Genomic DNA, 24,551 nt, shown 5'->3' with positions numbered 1-24,551 from the left:
TAACTGTCAACACAAGTTCAGGAATCAATGCACCAAGTGTGGATTTCAAGAGCTCAAACATGAGTCAGCTGGAGATGCAGATTTATCAAGAAAAAAAAATGCACACATCAGCTCGCTCAAAAGGAGATTGTACCACTTCAAAGAAGGGCTCAAGCAATGAGCCCTGGCAAACAGGACGCCGGACATTGATTTAGGAATTCTTACAAACGTTCATTAGAGTCCACATGCGCCCAGACCTTGAAAATGGCTGCTTCTTCCCGGTGGACGGAGCTCATGAGCTAACTGGCATGCAGTTTTTCTTGTTCTTGTAGGATAAGTGTGGGAAATTCAACATATTCCCGGACTTGCAATGGTGTCACGGCCGCAGTTCTAGCGGGTACAGTCTTTGTATGACCCTTGCTGCCACAAAGCCATCTTGTCATTTTATCTTGTACAAGCAAACGTGACCATCATCTCCTTCGTAGACTTAAATCACCCTTGAGAGTAGCCACACTTGATGTTGAAAGTTTTGCAGCATGGACAAGTACATCGCCCTCAACTTTCTTCATACCCCCTTTGTAGAAGAAGTGCGCTGATCTCACTAGGAGTAAGTACTCTTCGGTCACGATTTATAAGTTTTCTTTCGGGCACCTTCTGTGCTGATATCTCCGGATGGTCCCCTTATGCTATGTTTCAGTTTCATCGATGCTGCCTTGTGGTATCACTGTGCACCTTCGGCCAATTAACAGATCAGCCAGTGTTGGAGTGCACGGTTCGCCGTCTTCTGCGTCAATGAATGCGAATCAAGTTATCAAATTGACAACAGCTTCAACTTTTGTGATCACCGTCATAAGTTCTTCATGATCAAGGCAGCCTCTTCGGAGAATTCTGCCAAGTGGTGTCTTCACAGTTCTTACCAGCCAATGCCACCATGGAGCGTTTCGCACACAAACTTCCATTTGATGCCTTTACTAGGCTTGTGCAAATATTCGAGCACTTTGAAAATTACAGTATACGAATTCGCTTCGTTTCGAATATAAATTAGTGGAAATTTAAAAGTATCCGAAATGAACGAATAGGTGTATAATGATTAGGGACGGGATTTTAGGCAAATGCCTGTTTTGTTCCTTGTGCCCTATCGTGCCACTTTGACCATGAATTAGACATTAAGGAGGGCTTTTATAGTGTTTTTACAGTGCCTATAAATGCCTTTTTTTCCAAATGTGCGCTATTATGAACACGATTTAAGCTCAAGTTTCACCTTCGAAGGCAGTTTGAGACTGTTATTCATGACATTGGCCACATTGACATTTCGGAACTCTATGGGATTCAACAGAGATTTCTAGTTCAACCAACTTCTGGAAAGCAACCGCTAGCAGCAGTAAAATAGGATGCGCCAGCCAGCATACGCCGCTTTGTCGTCGATGCTTGTTCCGGAACATCTTATGTGGCATGTAATAAACCCTTGGCAAATTTTGAGGTGGGTCCTGTCTACTACTTCCGCAGGGCCAACTTGTAGATGGCCGTGAATCACGGTGTCGTACGTCTGCGGAAGACCCTTTTTGCTAGACAAGTGGCTCGAAGGTTTCTTTTGTCTGGTAGTGGCAGTTTCCTTGCTATCACAAAGTTCAGACCCAGTTTTTCTGGGCAATAACACTTTGCATCTGCCTTCCAGTAGTTCTATTGTTTCCTTGAAGTGTTGCATAGTTGAGCAGCAGTATCAGATATAGCTCCACCTTCCTGTTGCCAAGATGATCGATTAAATCTTCATCAACCTCTACTTGAATTAACATGCATACCATGGCTCCTATGTCAACAGCCTTTGATGACGAGTGTATGGTGTTCCCTTGGAATCTCCATCTAAACTTTAGAGATCATGACAGTGAGTTTTTCATCGCTTTTTATATGCGTAAATTTAACTTGTCCATCATTTCCCACATCTGGTCCCAGCCAGTCAGCACAATTATTCAGCTTTCTTTCTCAATCGATGCATGGAGCAGCTCATCAGCAATGTTGTGTCCAGTTTTTTTAATGCCGCGATGAACGCTGAAGTCATCATGTTGGCCAAAAAAATCTTGGCAAATGTGCGGAGTGTCGATGGCTCTCAGTGCAACTTCAACGTTAGAAAGCTGATGTCAGAGGTGAAGCGCGACAATGCGTAGTCTTTTTGGTCTGCAACTGCTGGACATTCGCATAAGTGATGATTGCTACAGTTACAGAGCTGAGACACTTCAACTTCAAACACCCTCAAAGAGCTTCAGTAACGAATGCATGTTTGCATCTTCCATTGAACACGCCTCTGATTAAACGGCACAAATAGTCTGTCACTGCCCATGCATGCAAATTCTGTAGAGGCACACAGGTGAAAGTGTTGCCTCTTGCATTGATCTTGGTTGTAGCTGTACATAGTCGTACTACTGCCATTGACATCTTCGTATGCTCTTTGGCTTAGCTTATCTGGGTCAATCAGTTACATCGGCAAGTCTTCATCGCAACTTCAGTATATTCGGTACTATTCTGTATATATGTATTCTCAGCTGTCCGTTAATACTGAAGACATTTTTCCTACCGGCATCACAAGCTCCGACGGAGTTTCTGTGGACCAATGGAAATGTCTTCCTTCTCAATAGGTCACGACGCTGTTATAACGATGTCACACGGGGTCGGTGGAGGTTATCTGCGCCCCAGCTGAAAAGACGTGCGTCTGTTTCTTCATGAATCTCCGTGTCCTGCTAGATGCGTCGGGTAATTACATCTCCACTGGATTATCATATATACGTTCGCGTCACTAACGGTCTGAAAGAGCTGCGTTTCCTTTTTATTCGAAATTTTTCATCTTATTTGGAGGCGTCTTGAGGCACGGGGAGCAACGCGTACGTTGCTCAGCACGGCGACAGAAGCTCTCAGTGGCGTGAGGGAACAGCCAAGTTCCTGGCAGCTTTCCCATTTAAACAGGTCGCTTTTCGCGTACTTTCTTGTTCAACACACGCACTCGAGGTTTTCTTTTGCACGAGTTGCTCGCTGCGTTTTTCAAGATTCGGACGCCCGCCTCTTGTGCGCAAGGAGCAGAAAAAAAACGCCACGGAAACAAGATTGAAGTTAGAGTAGGTGTAGTTGGAAGGAGAGAGAGCGGACGTGGGTGGCGGAAATAAAAAGAAAAGCTCCCGGTTATCGCGCCTTCATCTCAGGGCAGGTCCCCAACTGTGCCTCGCGGCGCGCGCAAATCACTCCGCTCAGCGAAGAAGTGCGTTTAGAAGGACTGCATGCGTTCTGCACACTGTGCGTGCGCATACGCACAAGTATAGTACCGGTCAGCGCCCTCAAGATCAGCGGATCCTTGTCTAGCCACCCTACCTTGTCTACGTCAGGTTACCTCTTGGACAGATACGCCTGGTCCATCAGATCAAATAGAAGAAACATGAAGATCCTGGTAAGATCAGTCTATGCGGTTACATATGAGGCGTTTTTTTTCGAAATGGGTCAAATCCATCCAAATAGAATTTGAGAAAACGGCAAAAATTTGCTATGCAAACTAAATACAAGGCTGTCAAAGCTATTCTATGATATGTTTTACATGTCGGCCAGGGGAAGTTTCTGGCCACAATCAATTAAAAAATATGCAGCGGATTTCACCATTATTAGCGTGATAACTTTGAATTTGGTTCATTTCGAATTGAGACATGGAATTCAATGCGGTATTCTTGAAAAAACTTTATTGAAATTCGGGCAGTGGTACATTCTTGCTTCGTCGGCGTCGACAGTGCTTCTGTTCACGATGTCGTCGACGTCTCGGGACCGATCTCGCGCCGATCTCTTCACTTCCACCAGAATTCATGATAATCCAGCTCCGAAAGGGCAAAAAAACACTTGCACAAATACCCAGAAAACAGGCAGAGTAGTCAGGCTAGGCGGGAAATCACACGGAGGCTACCACGTTCGCCGAATCACGTGATCGCCGAAGCGCTCTACTATCGGTATACTGGATTTGACTCATTTCGATCCATACAGCGCATGGATCTGGCTCAATTTCGTTTTGAAACGGGATCTGTGAGCACACGTAGCTGTTGGTATTTGACTCATTTCGTTCCGATCTCTCTTTTAGAGGAAAGTTGAGAGAATGTACTTGCCAATGGAGCAATATTTGAGCTAGTTTCGGTTTCTGGATTTAGCCCATTTCGAAAAGAAACGCCACATATACTCGCCGCGGTGACACTAGAGGGTTTTAGTGCAGGGGGCTCCGAAGCTGCTTGCGTACGCACACTCTTGCGTTCCTTTGTACTTTCAGCGAGTGGCGTAGGCAGCAATTTGTTTCAGGGAGGGGGGGGGGCGGCCTTGATGCTACATGGGGTCCTCTGGCAGGTATGTGTGATCGAGCCCGGTGTGCCACCCTCTGATTACGACACTCCTCCTAGCCGCACAATTGGCGAATAAAGAACGCAAAGGCTTACGTACGCAAGCCGCTTTAGGCACTAAAATTCTCTAATGTTTCAACCGCGCTCTGTGGGGACAGAGGGAGCGCAGTGACGCACCTTATATACGACTGCTTATGAGCGCACGATCGCAAGTTTAACAACGGCTTCTATTCCGATGGATATTCTTAATGTACACAGACGCTTATGTACGTGCGGCACTCCAGATGTAGGCCAAATGACCTCGTCTGGGGTGTATATTGCGGTGTCTGAAACTTTTCTCTTTTTCTTTTAAATTATATGACCTTGAGGCGCAATGTCCACATATGTGGGGGGCAAACTGTTTTTGCCACTTTTCAGATTAGTGGCCAAGACAGAGCAACATCGTTGCGCATAGAGTGAATTTAACCTTATGCATAGTCAGTATGACTGTAGCCGATTACTTTGGGGAAGGCGCCACGGTGTTCGACGGGCCGATCGTCGTGCTATATTCCAGTACCAACGTCAAGAGTGCTAATGTACTTTGCTCGAAATGAGTATAACAAAAAAACAAATCACGAGTTCATCTTTAGGCTACAGTTTGATTATCTTGATGTAAAAATGGAACATTACTGACTGCAAAATGAAATATTTACTTACACGCTAATTAAGATTGAAATTGAAATTATTTATTTCGCCATCTCCATAGTTGCAAAGAGAGATGCGGGAATTTAGAATAAAATCTGCCCTTGAACAGCTTGACTATTCTGCAACCCTTTAATTTGGCAGAGCGGCAATATCACAGTTATATATAGAAGCACCAGTGGCGGATCCAGAGGGGGGGGGGGGGCGGTAGGGGCGATCGTCCCCCCACCTCTCAAAGCTTGTGTCGGCCCTCCCCCCCACCTCCCTTTAGAGCCTGTTCTCCACCTCCTTTGACAGGTTGCTTCGGCTAGCACTACCCAAAAGAAGGAAGGAGAATCTTGTCCCCACCCTCTACCTAATGAAGACATGTTGTTGGGTTAGTCGGTTCATGGTTTCAACAAGGTTTCAACCGCGCGAAGAAGACAGGACGAAAACATGAACACATACGCACACACAAGCGCTTGTGAGTGCGTATGTGTTCCTGTTTTCGTCCTGCCTTCTTCGCGCAGTTTAAAACCTTGTTGAAACCCTCTACTCCTCTCTTCATCTCGCCCCCTCCACGATCAGATGAAAGCGTTTCGCCGCTTCACGCGTAAAACATGCGTGGAGTTGCCATCAGTGCGTATTTCTTGAGCGACTACGCTATGTTTTATATACGGAGCAATATATGGGTCGTATCTTTTCAGCTGTCTCTCTTCACGGCCTACCTTGCAATAGCTTCTTCTGAGGCTAACTACGGCATCGGAAGCTACGGGGGAGCCGCCGTATATGGCTCTCCCAGCGGCTTAGGAAACCCAGGCTGGAATGGTGGCTCCGGCGGCTTTGGAAACATGGGGTGGTATGGCGGTTCCGGCAACCCAAGCTGGTTTGGTGACTACGTTGGCTTTGGAAACAACGGTTGGTATGGTGGTTCCGGCAACCCAGGCTGGTTTGGTGGTCCCGGTGGCTATGGCGGTTTCGGCAACCCAGGATGGTTTGGTGGGTCCGGTAGCTATAACCCAGGATGGTTTGGTGGCCAAAACAACGGTTGGTATGGCGGTTCCGGCTACCCAGGCTGGTTTGGTGGTTCCGGTGGATATGGCGGTTTCGGAAACCCAGGCTGGTTTGGTGGTTCCGGTGGCTATGGCGGTTTCGGCAACCCAGGCTGGTATGGCGGCTCCAGCGGCTGGTACAATGGCGGCGGTTTCCCAGGTTTTGGCAACCAAGGCTGGTATGGCGGTTCCGGTGGTTCCAGCTTCCCCGGCATGTACGGCGGAGGTATCACCCCTCGTGTCCCAGTTCAAGCTGTTTGACAAGTGTGTACATACCTTCCAGCGACGTACGCGGTTGCTTCAGTGGTGGTACCAAGGTGAACCACTACGAAGAAGAATAATTACAAAAAGAGCGCGAAAGCGGCAGCCTTGTTAATAAAGTGTAAGTAAGTTATGTCGCACTGCAGCGTTCTCTTGGTGAATGTGACGCTACATGCGTCTTACAGACCTGGCTAATGTAGCGAATCTATTTCAAGCCTCTGTTCCTACTTCGCCAGTGATTCACGCGGCGCTCTAGCCACCTGCGTAATCAACAGTAGTGGTATGGCACGGTGAGTGGTGGAGGAAAATTTCCTGTTAAAATCAACAAAAGAAATCCTTACCTCATCACGACCTCACTCACAAACACACGCAAGCTTTCATAGTATGGATTCTCATGTTTTCGCATGGGAAAACAAAGGTTTTGGCATTTTCACTTAATTATATGAGTACTTCATTAGGGTGCATAGTAACAGGAACTGTGATATGCGGCCCCAGGTGGCTTTCAGTATGGCAGCAATGAAACTGCAGCCCCGCCACGGTGGTCTAGTGGTTATGGCGCTCGACTGCTGACCCGAAGGTCGCGGGATCGAATCCCGGCCGCGGCGGCTGCATTTTCGATGGAGGCGAAAATGTTTGAGGCCCGTGTACTTAGATTTAGGTGCACGTTAAAGAACCCCAGGTGGTCGAAATTTCCGGAGCCCTCCACTTCGGCGTCTCTCATAATCATATGGTGGTTTTGGGACGTTAAACCCCAGATGTTATTATTAGCAATGAAACTGCAGTACCAGACTTGCGCTCTGTCAGAAACTCCACAAAAAGCAGTACAGCTACACGGATTTATTGTGACCGAACAAGCGAAACCGCTATCTTTGTCGTTGGAGGAGTCAGAAAAGTGTTTGCTGCAGTCATATTAACCTGTAACATCCACCGGTCTCCTCCGCAAAAAAAAAAAGTAATGAGTGATTTTTATCTTTTACAAGGGCATAATAAACAAAATTTCGACCTCGAATGACGCGTTGTTACCTTCCATCATACGTCTCCAGCAGCAAGATGGCAGAATTTGAGCATGTTGAAGATTGGGCGAGTTGGTTCGTCGTACTAGAACTGGTATAGCGCATTACGGTGAAAGAAGAAACGGCCGAGCAGACCAACACAAGAGGACAGAGCGCTTTTCCTTCGGTCTGCTCGGCCGTTTCTTCTTTCCCCGTAATGCGCTATGCCAGTTCAAGTACGATGTGCCCCGTGCCACATATTCACGACATACTGGCAGGGCTGCATGGGGCCGCAATTTTTTCGAAAATTGATCTCGTGCGGGCGCACCACAACATACCTGTGTCACCGGAAGACATCCCCAACCGCTATCACGACACCCTTTTGTTTATTCGAATTCCTGCGCATGCCATTCGGCCTTCGCAATGCAGGTCAAATGTTTCAAAGGTTTATCGACGGTGTTCTACAGGGCCTCAATTTTTGTCACGCCTACCTGGACGACTTGCTTGTCGCGAGCACCACCCCAGAAAAACAGGAAGAGCACCTGCGGATTGTTTTTCGGCGCCTATATGAGCACGGCGTTATCGCGAACGCGGTCAAGAGGGAACTTGGCGTGCCTGAGTTATCATTTCTGGGCAACATCATTTCGAACTCGGGAGTACGACCACACCCATCTAAAGTGCAGACCATACAAGACTTCCCACTGCCAACCACGTAGCGCAACTACGTGAATTTCTCGGAATGCTAAACTTCTACCGCCACTTTGTGCCTAAATGTGCCCATACCATACAACCGCTTCACGGACTACAAGGCAACGCGAGGATCTTCAAATGACCTGCCTTGGTGCGAATAAGCGAAAAGGGCTTTCAACCAAAGCAAGCAGGCATTGGAAAATGCGGCTCTCCTGGCATACTGCCAGGAATTCCCCAGCGTTTAATGGTTGATGCCTAAGACATAGCTATCGGTGCTGTGTTGCAACAGCTGAGCGATGGTATACATGGCACCCAACTGCATTCTTCTCGAGGAAGCCGACCCACAGTGAGCGCCGCTACAGCACCTTCGGGCGTGAACTGCTAGCCGTCTACTGAAGTATACGCAACTTCCGGCATTTCTTGGAAGGCGTCAAGTTCTTCATTTTAACCGACCATAAGCCGCTGGCCTATGCTCTTCGCTCTATGCGTTCGGACGGTGGCACGCACACGGCCCCTGAACTTCGGCAAATGACATACATCTCCGAGTTCACTACAGACACCCGTCACGTAAAAGGGAGTGACAACGTAGTTACCGACGTCCTGTCGCGGAGCGCTCTAAACGCCGTCAACGATGCAGAAGGAGTTAACTTCGACGCGCTGGCAGCAGCCCAAAGAGAAGACGAAGAGCTAAAAAGCCTCCTAACAACAAAAACGACCCCCAATATACAGTGGATGCAGGTTCCGGGATCAGGCGACCAGATTTACTGTGACACCTCCACAGGCAACCCACGCCCCTTCGTGCCTGCCAATCTACGTCGCCGCATTTTTCTTTCTGTTCACAAGCTATCGCATCCCGGAATCAAAGCTACGCAAAAGTTGCTCACAGCAAGGTTCATCTTGCCAGGTATCAATCGAGGCGTGCGTTGCTGGGGAAGAGGATGGATACCGTGTCACCTTGCCAAAATTCATCGACGTACAATGACCCCGTTGGCGAAGTTCGCGCTTCCAGACGCGCGCTTCGACCACGTACGCCTCGACATTGTCGGACCTCTGCCGCCTTGCCAAGAACATGCCTATTACTGACGTGCATTGACAGATTCACGCGCTGGGTGGAGGCCATACCTATAGCGGACATCATTGCTGTCACGGTTGCCCGCGCCTTTTTGCACCACTGGGTTGCTCGTTTCGGTGCACCATCCATAATAATAACGGACCGTGGAAGGCAGTTCAAATCATAACTTTTCGCCAGCATTACACGTTTCCTTGGTGCTTCTCGCATCAGAACAACCGCCTACCACCCGATTAGCAAAGACATGGGGGAACGTTTCCACCGCCAGCTCAAGTCTGCGCTCGCCGCAACAGAAGAGCGCAGATGGACGGAGGCATTGCCACTCATTCTCTTGGGATTCCGGACAGCTGTCAAGACACATCGGTTGCAGCGCGGCCGAACTGGTCTACGGAACGACACTACACGCCTTCCAGGCGAATTCTTCAGGGGCAGTCCGCAAGACGGTTGTACAGCCACCGCAGCCTACGCACTTAAGCTGCGATACATAATGGAAAACCTTCACCCTACGCCACCGCGACGGGCAGCACCACGGGCGGTGTACAGTCGAGCGCGACATGAAGGTTATCGCGCGAGCATCGACTGGCCTAGCGTCCCAGGAGCCTCGCGGCACGTTTCGGAACAGTGAAAATCAAGATTACGCATTCTTCTCACCCTCGTTGGCTCGTTCCATGCTACAACAATCGCCCCTACAACGAACTCTAGACTCTTTCTCTCTATTTTAGGCTTTCTATTCGTCGGGGTCAAGGGTATTTTTCGGTGGCTCTTATCTCCGCGGACGATAACAAAATTGCTGGGAAAGACCTGGTAAAGCCGGTGCTTTGCACTGCTTCGTTTGAACGGCTTACTAAGTTAAACAAGATATATCGCGTTGTCATAGAAAAAAAATCACAGCATATCCACGGAGTGAATGATGATGAGTGGGCGAAGCTGCGGAGGTTCATCGGTAAACCGTGAATCTTCCGTGAATTCTGCCCAGTACATCATCACCGACGTGAGATCGGGCGCGTTTATACTAAAGGTTCGATGAGTTATGACGACTTGCAGCTCACTTTAATTTTACATGTACGCTGTGAATTTTCATTGTTTAGAAAACCATTGCTTTAGAAAACATCTGGCGTATTTCGTTAAGCAGCTGGCGTCTTTTCGTTTTGCTTTAGAAACATCTGGCGTTCTTTCGTTTTGCTTTTACAAAACATCTGGCGTCTTTCGTTGGTTTATTTCATCAATCAATGGCGTTTTGAACAAAATTTTTATTGTTTAATCACGCACAGGAGAAATCTCACCAGGCACAACCTTGGAGGTAAAGAGTGGCTGCTAATGGGAATGAGAGACAGAAGGAGTCGGCTTTTAGCTAACGCTGCGAATTTTTTATTGTTCAACAACGCACAGGAAAAATCTCCCACCGGCACCACCTTGGAGGTCAAAGCGTAAGACTGGTTACGCACTACGACTACGATTACGAGGGACGAACGGGTGCCGCCTTAAGGAGCTTCGCCCCTAAAAATGAAAATGTGCCTTCCTCAGACGGCAGTGACCGCAGCTTAAGAAACAGCAAAAAGAGCGAGTGAAGCTTGCCTGATACCTCCCTCTCCTCGAAAGAGGATTTTGGGACGTGGCGCTGTTGTAGTTCTTGGTCGACGCTCGCGCGATAACCTTCAAATCGCGCTCGACTGTACGTAATACATCAGAACTCGCTTCGCGCGCACACGTGTTTGTGCGCCATGACGCAGTTCATCGGCCCCTCCAACCACCGTATGACGGGCCATTCCGAGTGCTACCTCGAGGTGAGAAGCAGTTAACTATCGACAGTTCACTATCGACGTGCATGCGCAGTCGTCACGAAGTGGTATCACTCGATTGGCTGCAGCCAGCGCACATTGAAGACGCAGACACCGCTGCACATGCACCATCATCTGTGACACCATCCTCGAAGGCTCTACTCGTTCAAACACGCCAAGTCACGAGTGCTACGTCGAGGTGCAGTGGACGATAAATCCAGGGACTTTAGTGGACGAGTCTCCAGGGCGCCCTGTCGTATGGGCATGTGAACAATTTAAATCGTCCTGTGAACGTTCGCTAACTCACTAGGAGGGGAAGTGATGTGGCGGCCTCACGGTCGCACAGCAGCAGCCAGACGCCCTTTCCCATCTTTGACTGTCTGGAAAATATTATCGCGTTGTGTGCGGGAAAGGCAAGTGGTGCGAGGGTGCGCACCCGAGCCGTAGAGAGTGTACGATCACGGAAATAAAGTTTAGTTGTTGCTTGTTCTTCAGGGACGCATTACTCGCTTCCGTCTACAGATTCCCAGCCACGCTCGCGTCCCGCAGAACAGCTTCATTTGACGTGGATGCCCCCATAGATGTTGACGCCTAGTGGCGCCCTATCATGATCATGATTAAACCAATGTGGTAACTGAAGTAGCTAACGTACACCTGGACACAGCCTATGGTGAATCGCGCGCAAAGATGTCATCAACAAACATAATATAACCCTGGTACTCGATATGCACTCATCAGCGTCTTCATTTGACGAGAGAAATGCAAAGGTGTGCGCTCCCCAGTGACAGGGTAACCTGCAGTCGTGCTCCTTCATATACCACACTGCGCTTCAGGAACGCGAGAGACAGAGCTGGTAGCTTGAGCCGTGAATGGGGTAAGGATTTCCGTTTCCCGCCGGCGTCTCTTTCTCTGCACCGAAAGCTGAAACTACCGAAGCGCTCCCTGTCGGCGCTCGTTAGTGTCATGGTGCAGTACTTCACCGATCCGAGACGGCGACATTGCCCACGGCCAAACAAGGTCACTGTGAAAGGGTGAAGGTGCGGACAGCAAACTTGCATGAATTCTTCTTTTAAGGCGAAAGCCTTCGATGCCTCATCAAACACGAAGACTGACTGTCGGTGGCGTCGGCGTGAATTGGAAGCGGGGCAGAACCACGTCAGGTGCAGTAAGCGTTCCGGGAAGACGGGATGGATCAATATAATTGACTGAGAAGAAGAAGGTGGCTTTCGTCGTCAAGTCGTCTTATAGGCTAATTCATAAGGAACCGTGGGACTTTTTTTATTTGAAGCACTTACAGGCGACGAAATAAAATACCTTCTGCGTCCTCAATGTCCGCATGCCGTTTCGCTCTGGCGTGCGAGTCTCGGCGGTGAGTGGAGATTCTTTCTGGAGACATTATTTCGCTTGTGCGGTATCTTTTAGTTGTGAAAACAAATCGGGCAAAATGGAATGGCGGCGCTTTTGCGGAACCGTTTAAGTAAGAGAGCGCGTGGAGTGAGGGAATTATACAGCCCCATGTGCACGGGCTTTTAGGATGTTTTGGCGCAGACGCCAAGCAACTTATGTCAATAAGGCGGTTGTTGCCAGGGGGGGGGGGGGAGATGTCGCGATGCCAAATTGAAATTTCGGCTTAAAATGTGAGTTGAAAGCCCACAGCCCGAACTCACAAAGTCATTTGATCGCAAGTGCGCTTTGATCATAGGCTAGCCGCATCCGCAGTGGTAGGTCCAGCATCAAGATTGGATGGAATTTCCTCTTACGAACACCTCTATAGCGTAAGAGTTTTGCTGGAATACTGGGAGGTCGAGATTCCTTTTCTCTATTTTGGAATAATGTGGCTGCACACCTCCAGGCATGCGGCCGCGCTCGCTAATAATAGGTCCATCATCAAGATGGCTGAAGTTTTCTCTTACGAACACGTCTATAGCGTAAGAGTTTTTCTTGAATACCGGAAGGTACAGCTTTTTTTTTCGTGGCTACTTGAAATAAGGTAGCCGCCCACCTCCTGTCATCAACACCTTGGTCTCCAAGTAAAGATGGGCCACTGGCGAATCCAGAGGGGGGGGGGGGCATATTCACAGGTCCTGATTTCTGTTTGAACAGAGCGCTCCCTTCGCAAACGCGGCCGCTGTAGCGAGCGAAGTGACCTTCGTACGCTCTGTAACTTCAGCGCGGACATCGCGGTAAAAGCACAAGACATGCAACATCCCCCTCCCCCCTCAGGGGATAAGGGCGCGCGCAGGCGACCACGCCCTGTAGGGCGAAGTGCACCGGAGGCGCGCGCGCATCGCAACGAGCGGGGCAACGGCCTTTAAAGCGCGCTCCTCGCGCCATCTCGCTGGTGACCAAGAAAGCACGCTGAAGTAAATGGTGTATATAAATAGCTCGCCACTACCATGCTGAAAGGCTTACTTCTCGTGGCCTAGCCGAACGCCACGCGCTGTGGAGCGAGAGGTCACCTGTTATATTCCGCGCGTCGGAAAGTATTATCTGAATTATTTTTTCTTTGTGGCTTATATATATATATATATATATATATATATATATATATATATATATATATATATATAAGCCACAAAGAAAATCGTGCCGTATATGTATATATATATATATATATATATATATACGGCACATGATGGCGACGCCTACGGCAAAAACCAGCCGAGGGTGTCTATATAATTGCTATCGCAATAAAAAAAAAAGATACGTGTAAGCTCTCTCGCGTAATTCCGCATTTGCGCCCGATTGACAGAAGCCGCTCCATACCTAAGCATTCACAGATAAGCTTTGTGCCTATGTTCTTTTCCACCACAAGGCGCCCTTTAAGTTGACAGTGTAAACGTTTGTGTTGTTTCATTATCTCTTCCTGTGTCCGTATTTGCACGCCCATGGACCCACTTTCATAATGAATACATACTAACTGTAGCTCAACTAACTGTCGTTCTAAGCGTGCAGCATTTAGGTACTGCTCAGATTCATCTGCGTTACTATATTTAATTCGCCACCTGATCTTCATAATTTATTAGCACGGTAATTCTCAAAATTTCCAATAATTAAGCCTAAAAAATGTGGGCAGAGAGAGAGGGAAAGAGAGAGATAATAAATATAGGAGAGGTAGGGAGGTTAACTAGACTATGCGTCGGATTTACTACCCTACACATGGAGAGGGGAATAAGTGGGCCAAAGAGATAAAGAGAGAGACCTTTCACAACCCACATATTTTTATTTATTTATTTATTTATTTATTTATTTATTTATTTATTTATTTATTTATTTATTTAAATACTCTCAATGCCATTTGCGGCGTTACAGAGAGGAGTGGTGTTACAAGTTAGAGATGGCAGTCTTGAATGATGCATGATCAGGGTTGCTGGCGATGGAGGCAGGAAGGTTTCCATTCGAACGAAGTCTTCGGCACGTAGGAGTGGAAGTACATGTTGGTATGGCAGAATGGCACATGAACTTTGAAGTTATGGTCGATGCGAGATGAAACGTAAGAAAGTGGCGAGAACAATGTGCGTTTTATTTCAGGATTCATGAAAAAAAATGTGAAAGAGGCATAGGCGGGCCTGCTTCCTCCTGTTAGAAATGGTAGGAAGGTCTAGAGAAGTTTTTATTGATGAGATACTAACAGTACGGGAGTAATTAGCGACAATGAAACGAGCTGAGCGATTTTGGATGGCTTCTAGTGCATTAACAAGTAAACAAGAATGAGGATCCCAGATTGACGAGGCGTACTCGACTTTAGATCTGACTAGTGTTTTATAAAGAAGAAGTTTTAATGAAACAGGAGCTAATGAAAAGTTACGGCGCAAGAAGCCGAGAGTGCGGTCAGCATTGTTAATCACATAATTGATATGACTATTCCATGTTACATTGTTATCAATGTGAACACCTAGATATTTGTAAGTATTGACAGATGACAACTGAAAATTAGTAATTGAATAAACAGGGCTAGTGATTTCAGTACTGCCTCGAGAGATCCTCATTATTTTACACTTGTTAATGTTCAGTTTCATTGACCAGAGTGAGCAGCAAGAGGTAATGTTGTCAAGATCAGATTGAAGTAGGGATGAATCATGCGGGTTAGTTATTATGCAGTAGATGACACAATCGTCGGCAAATAGTCTGATTGTTGATGTAATGCTGTATGGAAGGTCATACAGTGCAGCGTTTCACGGGCGGTCGCTCAATTGTATTGCCTTCAAGTACCTACTGCAGCATGACTCATGTGGCTTTGTGGGCTGATGTGCTGTGAGGCCAGGCTCCCAAGATCTTTCCTTCAGTAAAACGGTGATCATCGAGTCTCCTCAAGACATACTGGACAGTCTCAATGTGACGCTACAATGCTCTGTCATATCTGTGGGTCGGTGTAGAGTTTACCAACTCATTCAGCTATCGCATTGGTACGGCAGATGCAGCCATGTGTGATAGCTGCAACTGTGTAGATGCTATTGATCATCTCTTGTGCCGCGGTCCCCAATTTGAACAACAAAAAAATACACCATCTCCCGCTAAAGAGGACCATGAGGCGATGCGAAGCCGGAGCACTTGCACGATCGCGTTCCGTTGGCGTTCGTTGAGCATGCTACCGACCTCGCGCCGTGGAACGCGAAGAGGAACGCTACGTGCGTCGTGTCTTCCCTCTAGCCTGGCCGTTAATTCTCACAGGGCGAGCGAGGAACGCGGTCGACAGGCGCGCGAGAGGGGGGGAGAGTAGGAGAGGAGAGAGTCGACGGGCATGCGCTGGGGCTCATCGCGGCGTTGGAGGGAATGAGGCGCGTGAGTGGGGGGGTGCAGAGGGGGAGAGGGGTAGCGGAGAGGGAAAGGAGCTGTGAAGAGGGGGAGTGGAGAGGAGGTGTGTGGAGAGGGATTGCGCATGCGCAGTGAGGGTGGTCACGCCGCACACCACCACCACCACCACCACCACCGCCGCCGGTTTGAACTCCGCCATAAGGTGCTTCGCATCTTAAAAATGTGCGCAGCTTGCACTGGTGGTGCAAAGCTTGACTAACAGCAGAGCTTGTGGCTGACATAACTTCTGTCAGCTTCTACGAGCTCATCGTAAAATAACCAACAACGTAACGGGGTTAGAATACGGACAGAAAGAAGAAATGGACACAGCGCTGAGCTCCCAACTAAATTTATTATTGGAAAAGAAAGAACATATGTAGGTAACAATGAGTCTTCAAAACTCTGCACATGTGTTGCAAGACAACGTAAATCATGCCTTCTCTAACAGATAATGGTACTCTTCATCTAGGAGAGTGATTGACGGTTGACTGATACAACTTTCGCTGAATCTTATAAAAAATTGCGGGCAGTTTGCACTAAGTTGCGCAAAGCTTGGCACAGCGAAGCACGGACCCGTCGCTGCCCATACTCCCCGTCGACCGGCACATCTAGCATCAAGATGCGGGGCTCCCTCCTCGGGAGTACGCAGCCAGACTATGCACTGTAGAGCGGAGGGTGCGCGCGATGTCTGTGTTGGTGGGCGTGGCATAGCTACTGCGCATGCGCGGCTTGGCCAGGCAGTGCGGCATCTGGTCGCTAGACGAGCGATGCTTGCTTCATGTTTCTTTCTATCTTTTTTCTCTCTCACTTTCGTTGATGTTCTCTCTGTCTCCCTTTCTTTTCCTTTCTGCATTTCTTTTTCTCTCTTTCTCATTCTTCCTGTGTCCTTTCCCTCCTTCTCACCATCACATCTCTCCTCGTCTTGCTCATTTCCCTTTCCCAGCCCCTTGCTAGACTATACTATACAAGGTAATGTGATGCTCTGCTAGCGTGCCTGGATAGCCGAGTGGTTAGGATGCTCGCTTTGCTCTGGTATGCTCTGCTAGCGCGCCTGGATAGCCGAGTGGTTAGGATGCTCGGATGCGCGCCGGCCGAGCAACGCACTAGAAGGTAGAGGCCGATCATGATGATGATAGCTTTTTGTTTACTCAGCACGAACTAACCACTATTAATAGTGAGGCACCCACAGACGAAGCTTTTCAGGTAAGGTTCCGCGCTTATCAGCTCGAGGAGGCAAGTTGAACTGCTGGCCACGGGGGCCGCATTTCGATCGGGGCGAAATGCTAGAATACACGTGTACTTAGATTTAGTTATACGTGCTAAGGAGCCCCAGGTGGTCTACATTAATTCAGTGTCCGACTCTCTACGGTGCGCCTCATAATCATATCGTCGTTTTGGAGGCTAAAAAGTGGGGAACCGCTAATTGTTATAAGCAGTTGTACAGAATCTGTTGAAGTAAAAGAAAGACACGGCTGGTACGTTCCCGTGTACTTGTATACCTATAAAGCAGCTTTTGAAGCGACCAGGAAAAGAAAAATGGAGGGGAGGAGGGGATAACTCAACGACGTTTAGCTGCTGCTGGTCGCTGTTCACCCCTGAGATGATTGCGCACTCCAATTTTATCTGTATGTTGCACTCAAAGAGTGAATAACTTTCGCCAAATGCAGGACATATTTGCACAGTTCGTGCTTGCTTCATCGGTGTAGGTGAAGTTTAACTTCAGAGGGCTTTCACAGCCAGTGTTTAAAGGCCAACTCCGGCGATTTTTTGGCCATGTCAAAGTAATGGTGCTTTTATGTTCCTGAGACGCTCCTGTTACGGGCCCGATAGCAGAAATACTCGGCAAATTGGAGAATAATTTTAAATAAGCAAAAAAGCGCAACACCGAAACCGAAACCCAACCGAGTGTACTGTCTACGTATGGCGTAGACGTTGTTACGAACGAACCGGAAGTCGTGCAAGGCATGCCGGTCACGCCGGCGCAGAGTATGAAAACTGTGACAGCCGGGACGACCAGCGAAGCGCCGGCCAAACCAACGCTGTCTGTCGCCTTGTGCACAGCAGATGCTCGCTGTAGCGGCCTAAGCGCCGAAGTTAGCGGTGCCCTCGGCTGCGTCACTTCCGCCGCCTTGCCAACACAGACGTCACAGACGCAATGTTGCCAATAATTGTGGGAAGCCAGGAGGGCGTTTGCAGACAATCTTTAAAATTCATTTGCAAACAATCTGCGTATGTCTCAAGCCTGTAATTTGGCATAAATGACGGAAACGTGCAAAGGAACGTACCCAGCGAATTTCACTGAGATCCATCGACCTCGAAAAATCGCCGGAGTTGGCCTTTAAGGCAGCAAACAGCAAAATTGGTTCTGCTTGAAGAGAGCATTGCCGTAAAGTGTAGATGGGTGGGTACGGGGATGAGGGCAGAGCAAGGGTAAGGCTGCAGAATATCTCTATGCGTGTGTGTGCGCTGTCTTGTGAAGAAGATCTAAATGCACGAGAGCTGGCCGCGGCGAGTGGTTCGCTTGTGAAAGCTCCCAGTGTATACGCGTTTCTATTCTTTTGCAGCCGAGAAAGAAGCAAGAAGCGCGAGGCCGCTCACAGCTGTCTCAGGTGCCCGCTCATTCAGTCCGTTCTGGGCGCTTCCTTTCATGGGGCAGCGCACATAAAAGGATGGAGGCTTGTCTAAGCGAGCGTGCAGATGTGGACTAAAATCGCCGGTCGGAGTACGCTTGGCCAAGGAAATACCGAGTTAGGGTAGGAGGAAAGCTTTCACGAAGGCGCGTGTGGGTGAACAAAATGGGGGAAGGTAAATGTCGAGGAAGATTATTTTGTTAGAGCCCGCTGTGACTAGAGAAATCGCGGCAATAAGCAATATAGGGGGGGGGGGGATACATGTGCCTTTTTTGCGGACACCGGGATGGCTTATATGATCCCGCGGTCACGTTCTCTGAACGGGGATAGCGTGTCTTTAAAAGTGCGAGGCGTCCTTTTACTGCTAAACTATGCGTCAGTGAAGCCACCTGTCAGATAGAAAAAGGCAGTGAGGCTGCATTTAGGAAAAAGGCGCAATCGCAACCAGTGGCGTAGGCAGAAATGTTTTTCGAGGGAGGGGGGGGGGGCACGCCTTGATCTGACGTGGGGTCCGGGCAGGCAAGTGTGGTCGAGCGTCATTTCGCGCTCTGTAACACATGATAGAAAAAAATTTCGGGGGGGGGGGGGCACGGGCCCGGTGTGCCAACCCCCCCCCCCTGGCTACGCCACTGATCTCAACCTCTAGAGAGGTTTAAGCCACTAAGCATAGTGGCTTCAAGGGAAACTAAAGTGACACATTAACTCCGTTTAGACAGATGAATTAATCTTACAGAACTTATGAACGCGATAGCGTTAAACAGCTTGTTTCGCAGAAATTCCGTCGTCGGTGTCGCTGTCGGCGGCGGCGTCGTTGGATGTCAGCAAAAAATCGGCGTTTTCCGTGAGCGAAAATTCGAGACAGATGCGAATACATAAGTAATAAAAATATTCGGTTTGAGTAAGAATCGAATCCAGGCCTCCTGCTTGGCAAGCAAGTGTTCTACCACAGAGCCATGTCAATGCTTGAAACTGTTATCAGAAAAAAAAAAGAAACGAAGCCATATACGAATGTCATGTAGTGGGAGGAGTCTCTGTAACGCATGTAGTAATGCGTAGCAGAAGCGTACAATTGCACCAGGCGTCAAAACATGTGAATTGCGTAACGAGTGGGTGGTTTAGTGCTGCCCACCCATCGCATAGCGCTCAGACATATTTAATCATCATCACCAGCAACAGTATCAACAAAGCAGTGCTCGTGCAGGTGCGCGTGGCACCCTGCGGACGCGTAGTCGGTAGTTCACCGATTCGTAAATGGAAGAATTGTGGTGTGGTGGGCACTAAGCTATTGTACTTGCAGTAGGCGTTCTAGGGTAGTTTGAAAAAGCGAATGTTACGCGCACAGACGTTCTTTTCCTTGCGGCATGGTTGGAGTGTTTACGAAGCGAAGCTAGGCTAGCGACTGAGAAGGTGACGCGCACAGGGCCCGATTACGCTATAGCGTTCTACTCTTGAAGGCGAAGCTCAAGCGTCCTCCAAGTTTTATTATTTTATTTTTTCGCTCTCATAGGATAACTATTCGAAGAGGAAATCGAGGGCGACCTTTCGTGTTTGAATTTCGCGCCGAAACTTCAACATGGAGCGTCGGTGTGACGCCACCAAGTTAAACGTATTTTTGCGTATTTTGACCACGCTGGTTCAAAGAAATTCTTCTCGAACTTGCTATGTTAAGACTTCGTGCCATTTAGAGCGCAGTGTAAATCGTTTTTAGCGACAATTGATTACGTACCAAATCTACGACGTCACGGCGCGCTGCTGCGAGAACATCAAGGCGGCGTCGGCACCTGTGCTGCCGTTTTGCAAGTTTTCTCGCTTACCAGGCGTCTTCTCGCTGTAAAAGTAGTGGCTTCGGTACGTTGGAAAGGCGTCCTCAGCCACCATTCACGTCAAAAACCGGCGTGGCATTAACAAACACTGCACTTATATTGACGGGACACGTACGCCTGAGTAAAGACGCGGGCCTGACTTGGCGCCCTAGATGATTATAGGGGCCGTCCCCACTGCCCCGCTCCCCTTGCGCGCACGCCTATGGCTGTAGAATCGGGCCTGTTACTTCACAGAAATCTTCTGCTACGTCTGCTTCTGGCGACCTTGATGGACAGCTAGAGACTTGAATAAGTGGCGCTGTTGAGTAGCTGCTGGATACTGCTGTACAAAACTACATTTTGCCCCTCCAATATAACAAACTTAGAACATTCGTGAATGTCATAGTACGCACATTTTTCTCGAGCCTGCATTCTAGGCGACATCTTAAAAAAGCCAGTGTAGTCACACCACAAAAATAAATTATTGAAATTGATACGCATACTGCTTGTCATTAGGCTCATTACGAAACCGTGATTATAGGCAAAGCTGAATTTCTGAATTACTCATTTGATTTATTGTGCTCTCCCACAAAGCACCACAACGAGATCTAGAGGTACTGAAGTTGCCCCCAATACTGATAAATAACACAATCTACACTTTCTTTTTATTCAGTCTGCTGTATTGAAAAGTCAACAATTGGAGACCAATTGCCTGTTCGCAACAGCCGCTAAACGCAAAAGAAGCTGTTCACTATGTTAGGATGGACACCTGGGTGTCCTTAGCATGTTCTGGGGCGAAAGGCGCGCATGTCTTCGTCTTTCGTCGTCTTCGCTCCTTTCGTCCCAAAACTTTTCGCGATGATCGCACTATTGTTGTGAGCAGTGTGGATAAGACATCACATTCATGAAAATATGGATGCTGTGCAATACATTGGCCTCGCGTAACAACAAAGCCTATCTTTCTACGTGAACCCTCCCAGACTTCGTTGGCCATGGCTCTCAGTTACTGCTGGTGTCTTGCCGAATAGCTCGCACGTAAAGAAATAAGATCATGCAGATTCCACCCTTTACGGTAATCCGTATAAGAGTGCCTGTAGTAAGGGGGCAATCTAGACGAAGTGGCGCATTTTGATAAGGCACGCGCAGCAGAACTCGGGGATGAAAGCAATCCACAACCGTCAGCCGAGCCGGCTTTGACGATGCTGATGACCTTTATTGGCATCTCTTTTGAAGCGGGGCGGCGTCAACCACCTAGCCTATTTACTTTTTTTCCTTTACAGTCAGGTGTTGTTTAATCTATTTCACTCTAGAGTTACACTTCCGTATTATGTAACATTTTCCATACAAGCAACTATTTCTATGATGTACTGTTATATGTGCCCGCAACGACTCCGGTTTTGTCGATTTCTTCCCTGATCGACCGCGGGGATCTAGCCGTTATGGTGCCTGACCGCTAAACCGAAGGTCGCGGTATCGAATCCCGGCCGTCGCGGCAGCAATTCGATGACGGCCAAACTCTAGAAGCCCGTGTGCTTATATTTAGGTGCACATTCAAGAACCCCTGGTGGTCGAAATTTCCGGAGCACTTCACTACGGCGTCTCACATATCACATCGTGGTTTTGAGACGTAAAACCCCTACAATTATCGCTAATCTATTTCTTCGCCGCTTTTTTCCCCGCTAATATTCCGAGCGTTTCTTCCGCTGGCCAGTAAGTAGTCCCATTCAGCTTTAAGCCCAGAACCTCTGAAAGAGTAACACCGTCCATGGGCATCGCTGGGTGAACATCCTCGTATTCCGTCACAACGATTTGAGTAGCTTATGGACGTTTGATGCAGTAGGTATCACAAAATATCGCGAATACTTGCTTCAGTAGTACGTTTCTGTCTTCATGTAGACAGGTCGGCCCTCAAACAGCAGTACACTACCTCTGTTATGTACAGAATACAAACCTTCTTCTCTTTCTTCTTGCTGAGGAACGTGACAGAGTGTCACCACGGGCATTCGACCATCTAAACCACCGGATACCACACAGCTATCTCGCAACGCGCTCACGTTTTTCGGAAGCCACCACAGGCAATAAGGGGATTAAAGGGCAACATTCTGTGCGTAGCAAAGGAGCTGTTCCTGGAGACGAAGGCTGCTGTCTGCAGTGAAAGTCATCCGCTGTAGAAGCAAGCAAGCCAGTGTACTTTCATACTGCGCCTCACCGCCATCTTGCGACGATCGCCTCGGCTTGCCATTCACAATGCACGAGCTCGACGCTGCGATTTCTGCCTCACGACGTTCGTCCGTGCCAGGGCCTGACGACATCACCTACTCGGCTCTCTGTCACCTCAGCCAGGAAGTGAGGTAAGCTCTCTTGACGTTCTATAATTATACGTGGGACACGGCTACAGTCCCGGATAGCTGAAAGTGCAGCTGCACAGTGGCCTTACTGAAGCCAGGCAAGTTGTTCACACGAGCTTTTTTTATAGGCCTATTGCCCTAGCCAGTTGCATCGACAAGGTTATGGAACGCATGGTACTGACAAGACTGCAATGGCTGCTGGAGAATAATGTCACTTTACCAGATTTTACGAATGGCTTCCGCAGGGTTCGATCATCTGTAGACAGCGTTCTAGACCTAGTTTCGTTCTGTAGAAAAGGAAAGACAACATCGGAGATTATTAGGTGCAATTTTCTTGGACGTAAAAGGAGCCTGATAACGTCCTTCTTGAGGCCATTCTTGATGCGCTTGAGGACATTAGCGTAGGAGGCCCACTCAACGCGTGGATAGTCAGCTACCTTAGCAGACATGCCATTTATATGTCGACGTCTGACGGTGACACGGGTCGGTACCACGTAAGACGTGGAGTTCCACAAGGGGCGGTCCTCAGCCCCATACTTTTCAAAATAACGCTAATTGGCCTTGAAACTGAGTTCCCAGGCGTTGTCAAAATCAGTATGTACGCGGACGATATACGCATATGGGCATCCGGGGCAACGCATCCACAACTGCGGGCAAGACTACAGCAGGGCACAACAATAACATCAAAGTACTTTGCGTCTTCAGGGCCTAGAACTTTCCACAGCAAAAATGTCCTGCATTGGCTTATACGATAAATCAATGACGCGGTGCCCAATCTTCGCTGACTTAGCATTGATTCCTGTTGTCACGCACTACCGATATTTAGGTGTCATCACTGACCCCAACCTATCTTGGTCGAAGCGTGTGAGTGTGCTACGGACCAAATTAGTTTTGTAGACGTTGTTCGTGCTCTAGCAGGACTAAGATGGGGTTCCTCTGAGAAAAGCCTTCTGTAGTTGCACCAGGTATTGTTTGTGGGCTATATACCGTACAGCTCACCTGTGCTTTCGAGTATGCGTGCAACATACATTCGTACTTTGCATGGACGCGAGAACTGAGACGCGAGCACTGAGAACATGTCCTAGCCTGCCACGGTGCACTTCAACCTCTGGCACTACAGAGGAGTCCCGTACCTACCGTATACAGGTTTACACGTCTTGTGGGCCTCTTCGAGTGCACCTTTGGCTGTTAACCCGACATCCAAAGCATCCTCTGTCTTCGCTTCAAAGAAACCGAGTTAGTGAATGAGTAAGACCTTTATTTTGGTTCAAAGGTGGCAGAGGCTGTACGGGGCCGGAGGACCCGCTAACTCAGCCAGGTGGCTCCATCCAGGATGGTGCCGGGAGGTGGAGTCTCTCGGTGATGTCCCGGGCCCTCTGGACGGCCAGGAGTTGGTTGCTGAGTTCCGCGATACGCATGGCAGCCTCCCAGGAGGTTTTAAGGCGAAAGCCTTATATGTCACACTAAATAAGAAATTTGACCGTCGGCGTCTCACGTCGTGCGGCGTCGGCGACGAGCGGTGAAAAAAATCGTTACGTAATTACATCACAATATGACGTCATCACGACGTCACAGATCGCGAAAGTTTGAGACGTCATCATGACGGCACAAATTCCGGCGTGGCGTCATGTGACGTAACGCCACATAATACCGTTGTAGTGCCCTCCTTTCGGCGGCGAACAAAACTGGAGAGCGCGCGACCTCATGAGGAGAATATAAAGACGGCGCTTCGCAGTGGGACGTGAAGCCACGGCTTGTGCTCCCTGCTGGCGTCGATTCTGGTTCAGCCGTCTCGTTCCTTCGCTCCTGTGGCATAGGCTTACACCGCCATCACATGACATCGTAGCTTGGTCAAAGGTGGGCTGATCACGGAGGCAACGCAAAACCAGGTGAGGTGCCTCCGATCCTGGAAGCAGTTCGAAACCACGCTAAGTGGACAAAGCTTTCGGAGGGTGGCGGGGCAGGATAAATACATCTAGGGAGCCTAAATGACCGGCCCTTCATGTAAGCTCACTAATACATCTACTGAGAAGAAAAATAATACGGCTTTCGCCTTCGAGTCGTCTTAGGGGAATTGACAAGGGACCCTGTGACTTTTGTCCGGCACTTCTGACCCCGAGTTAAAGGGGCACAGCCAGAGCATA

General features: G+C 48.6%; 1 protein-coding gene across 1 annotated transcript; it reads left to right on the top strand.

Moving 5' to 3' along the window:
• Nucleotides 1–5,842: 5,842 nt before the first annotated feature.
• Nucleotides 5,843–6,304, top strand: LOC119385632 (heterogeneous nuclear ribonucleoprotein A1-like). The gene has a single exon (XM_037653037.1). It carries the CDS (start codon nucleotides 5,843–5,845, stop codon nucleotides 6,302–6,304), a length of 462 nt encoding a protein of 153 aa, XP_037508965.1.
• The last annotated feature ends 18,247 nt before the right edge of the window (nucleotides 6,305–24,551 follow it).

The sequence above is a fragment of the Rhipicephalus sanguineus genome, chromosome 3 (genome assembly GCF_013339695.2).
Source record: "Rhipicephalus sanguineus isolate Rsan-2018 chromosome 3, BIME_Rsan_1.4, whole genome shotgun sequence".
Taxonomy (NCBI): domain Eukaryota; kingdom Metazoa; phylum Arthropoda; class Arachnida; order Ixodida; family Ixodidae; genus Rhipicephalus; species Rhipicephalus sanguineus.
The sequence above is the reverse complement of the archived record's forward strand: the minus strand, read 5'-3'. Positions and strand labels throughout refer to the sequence as shown.

Bases quoted from the DNA above. Each gene is read 5' to 3' on its own strand.
- LOC119385632 (XM_037653037.1), top strand. From the start codon at position 5,843: ATGGGGTGGTATGGCGGTTCCGGCAACCCAAGCTGGTTTGGTGACTAC.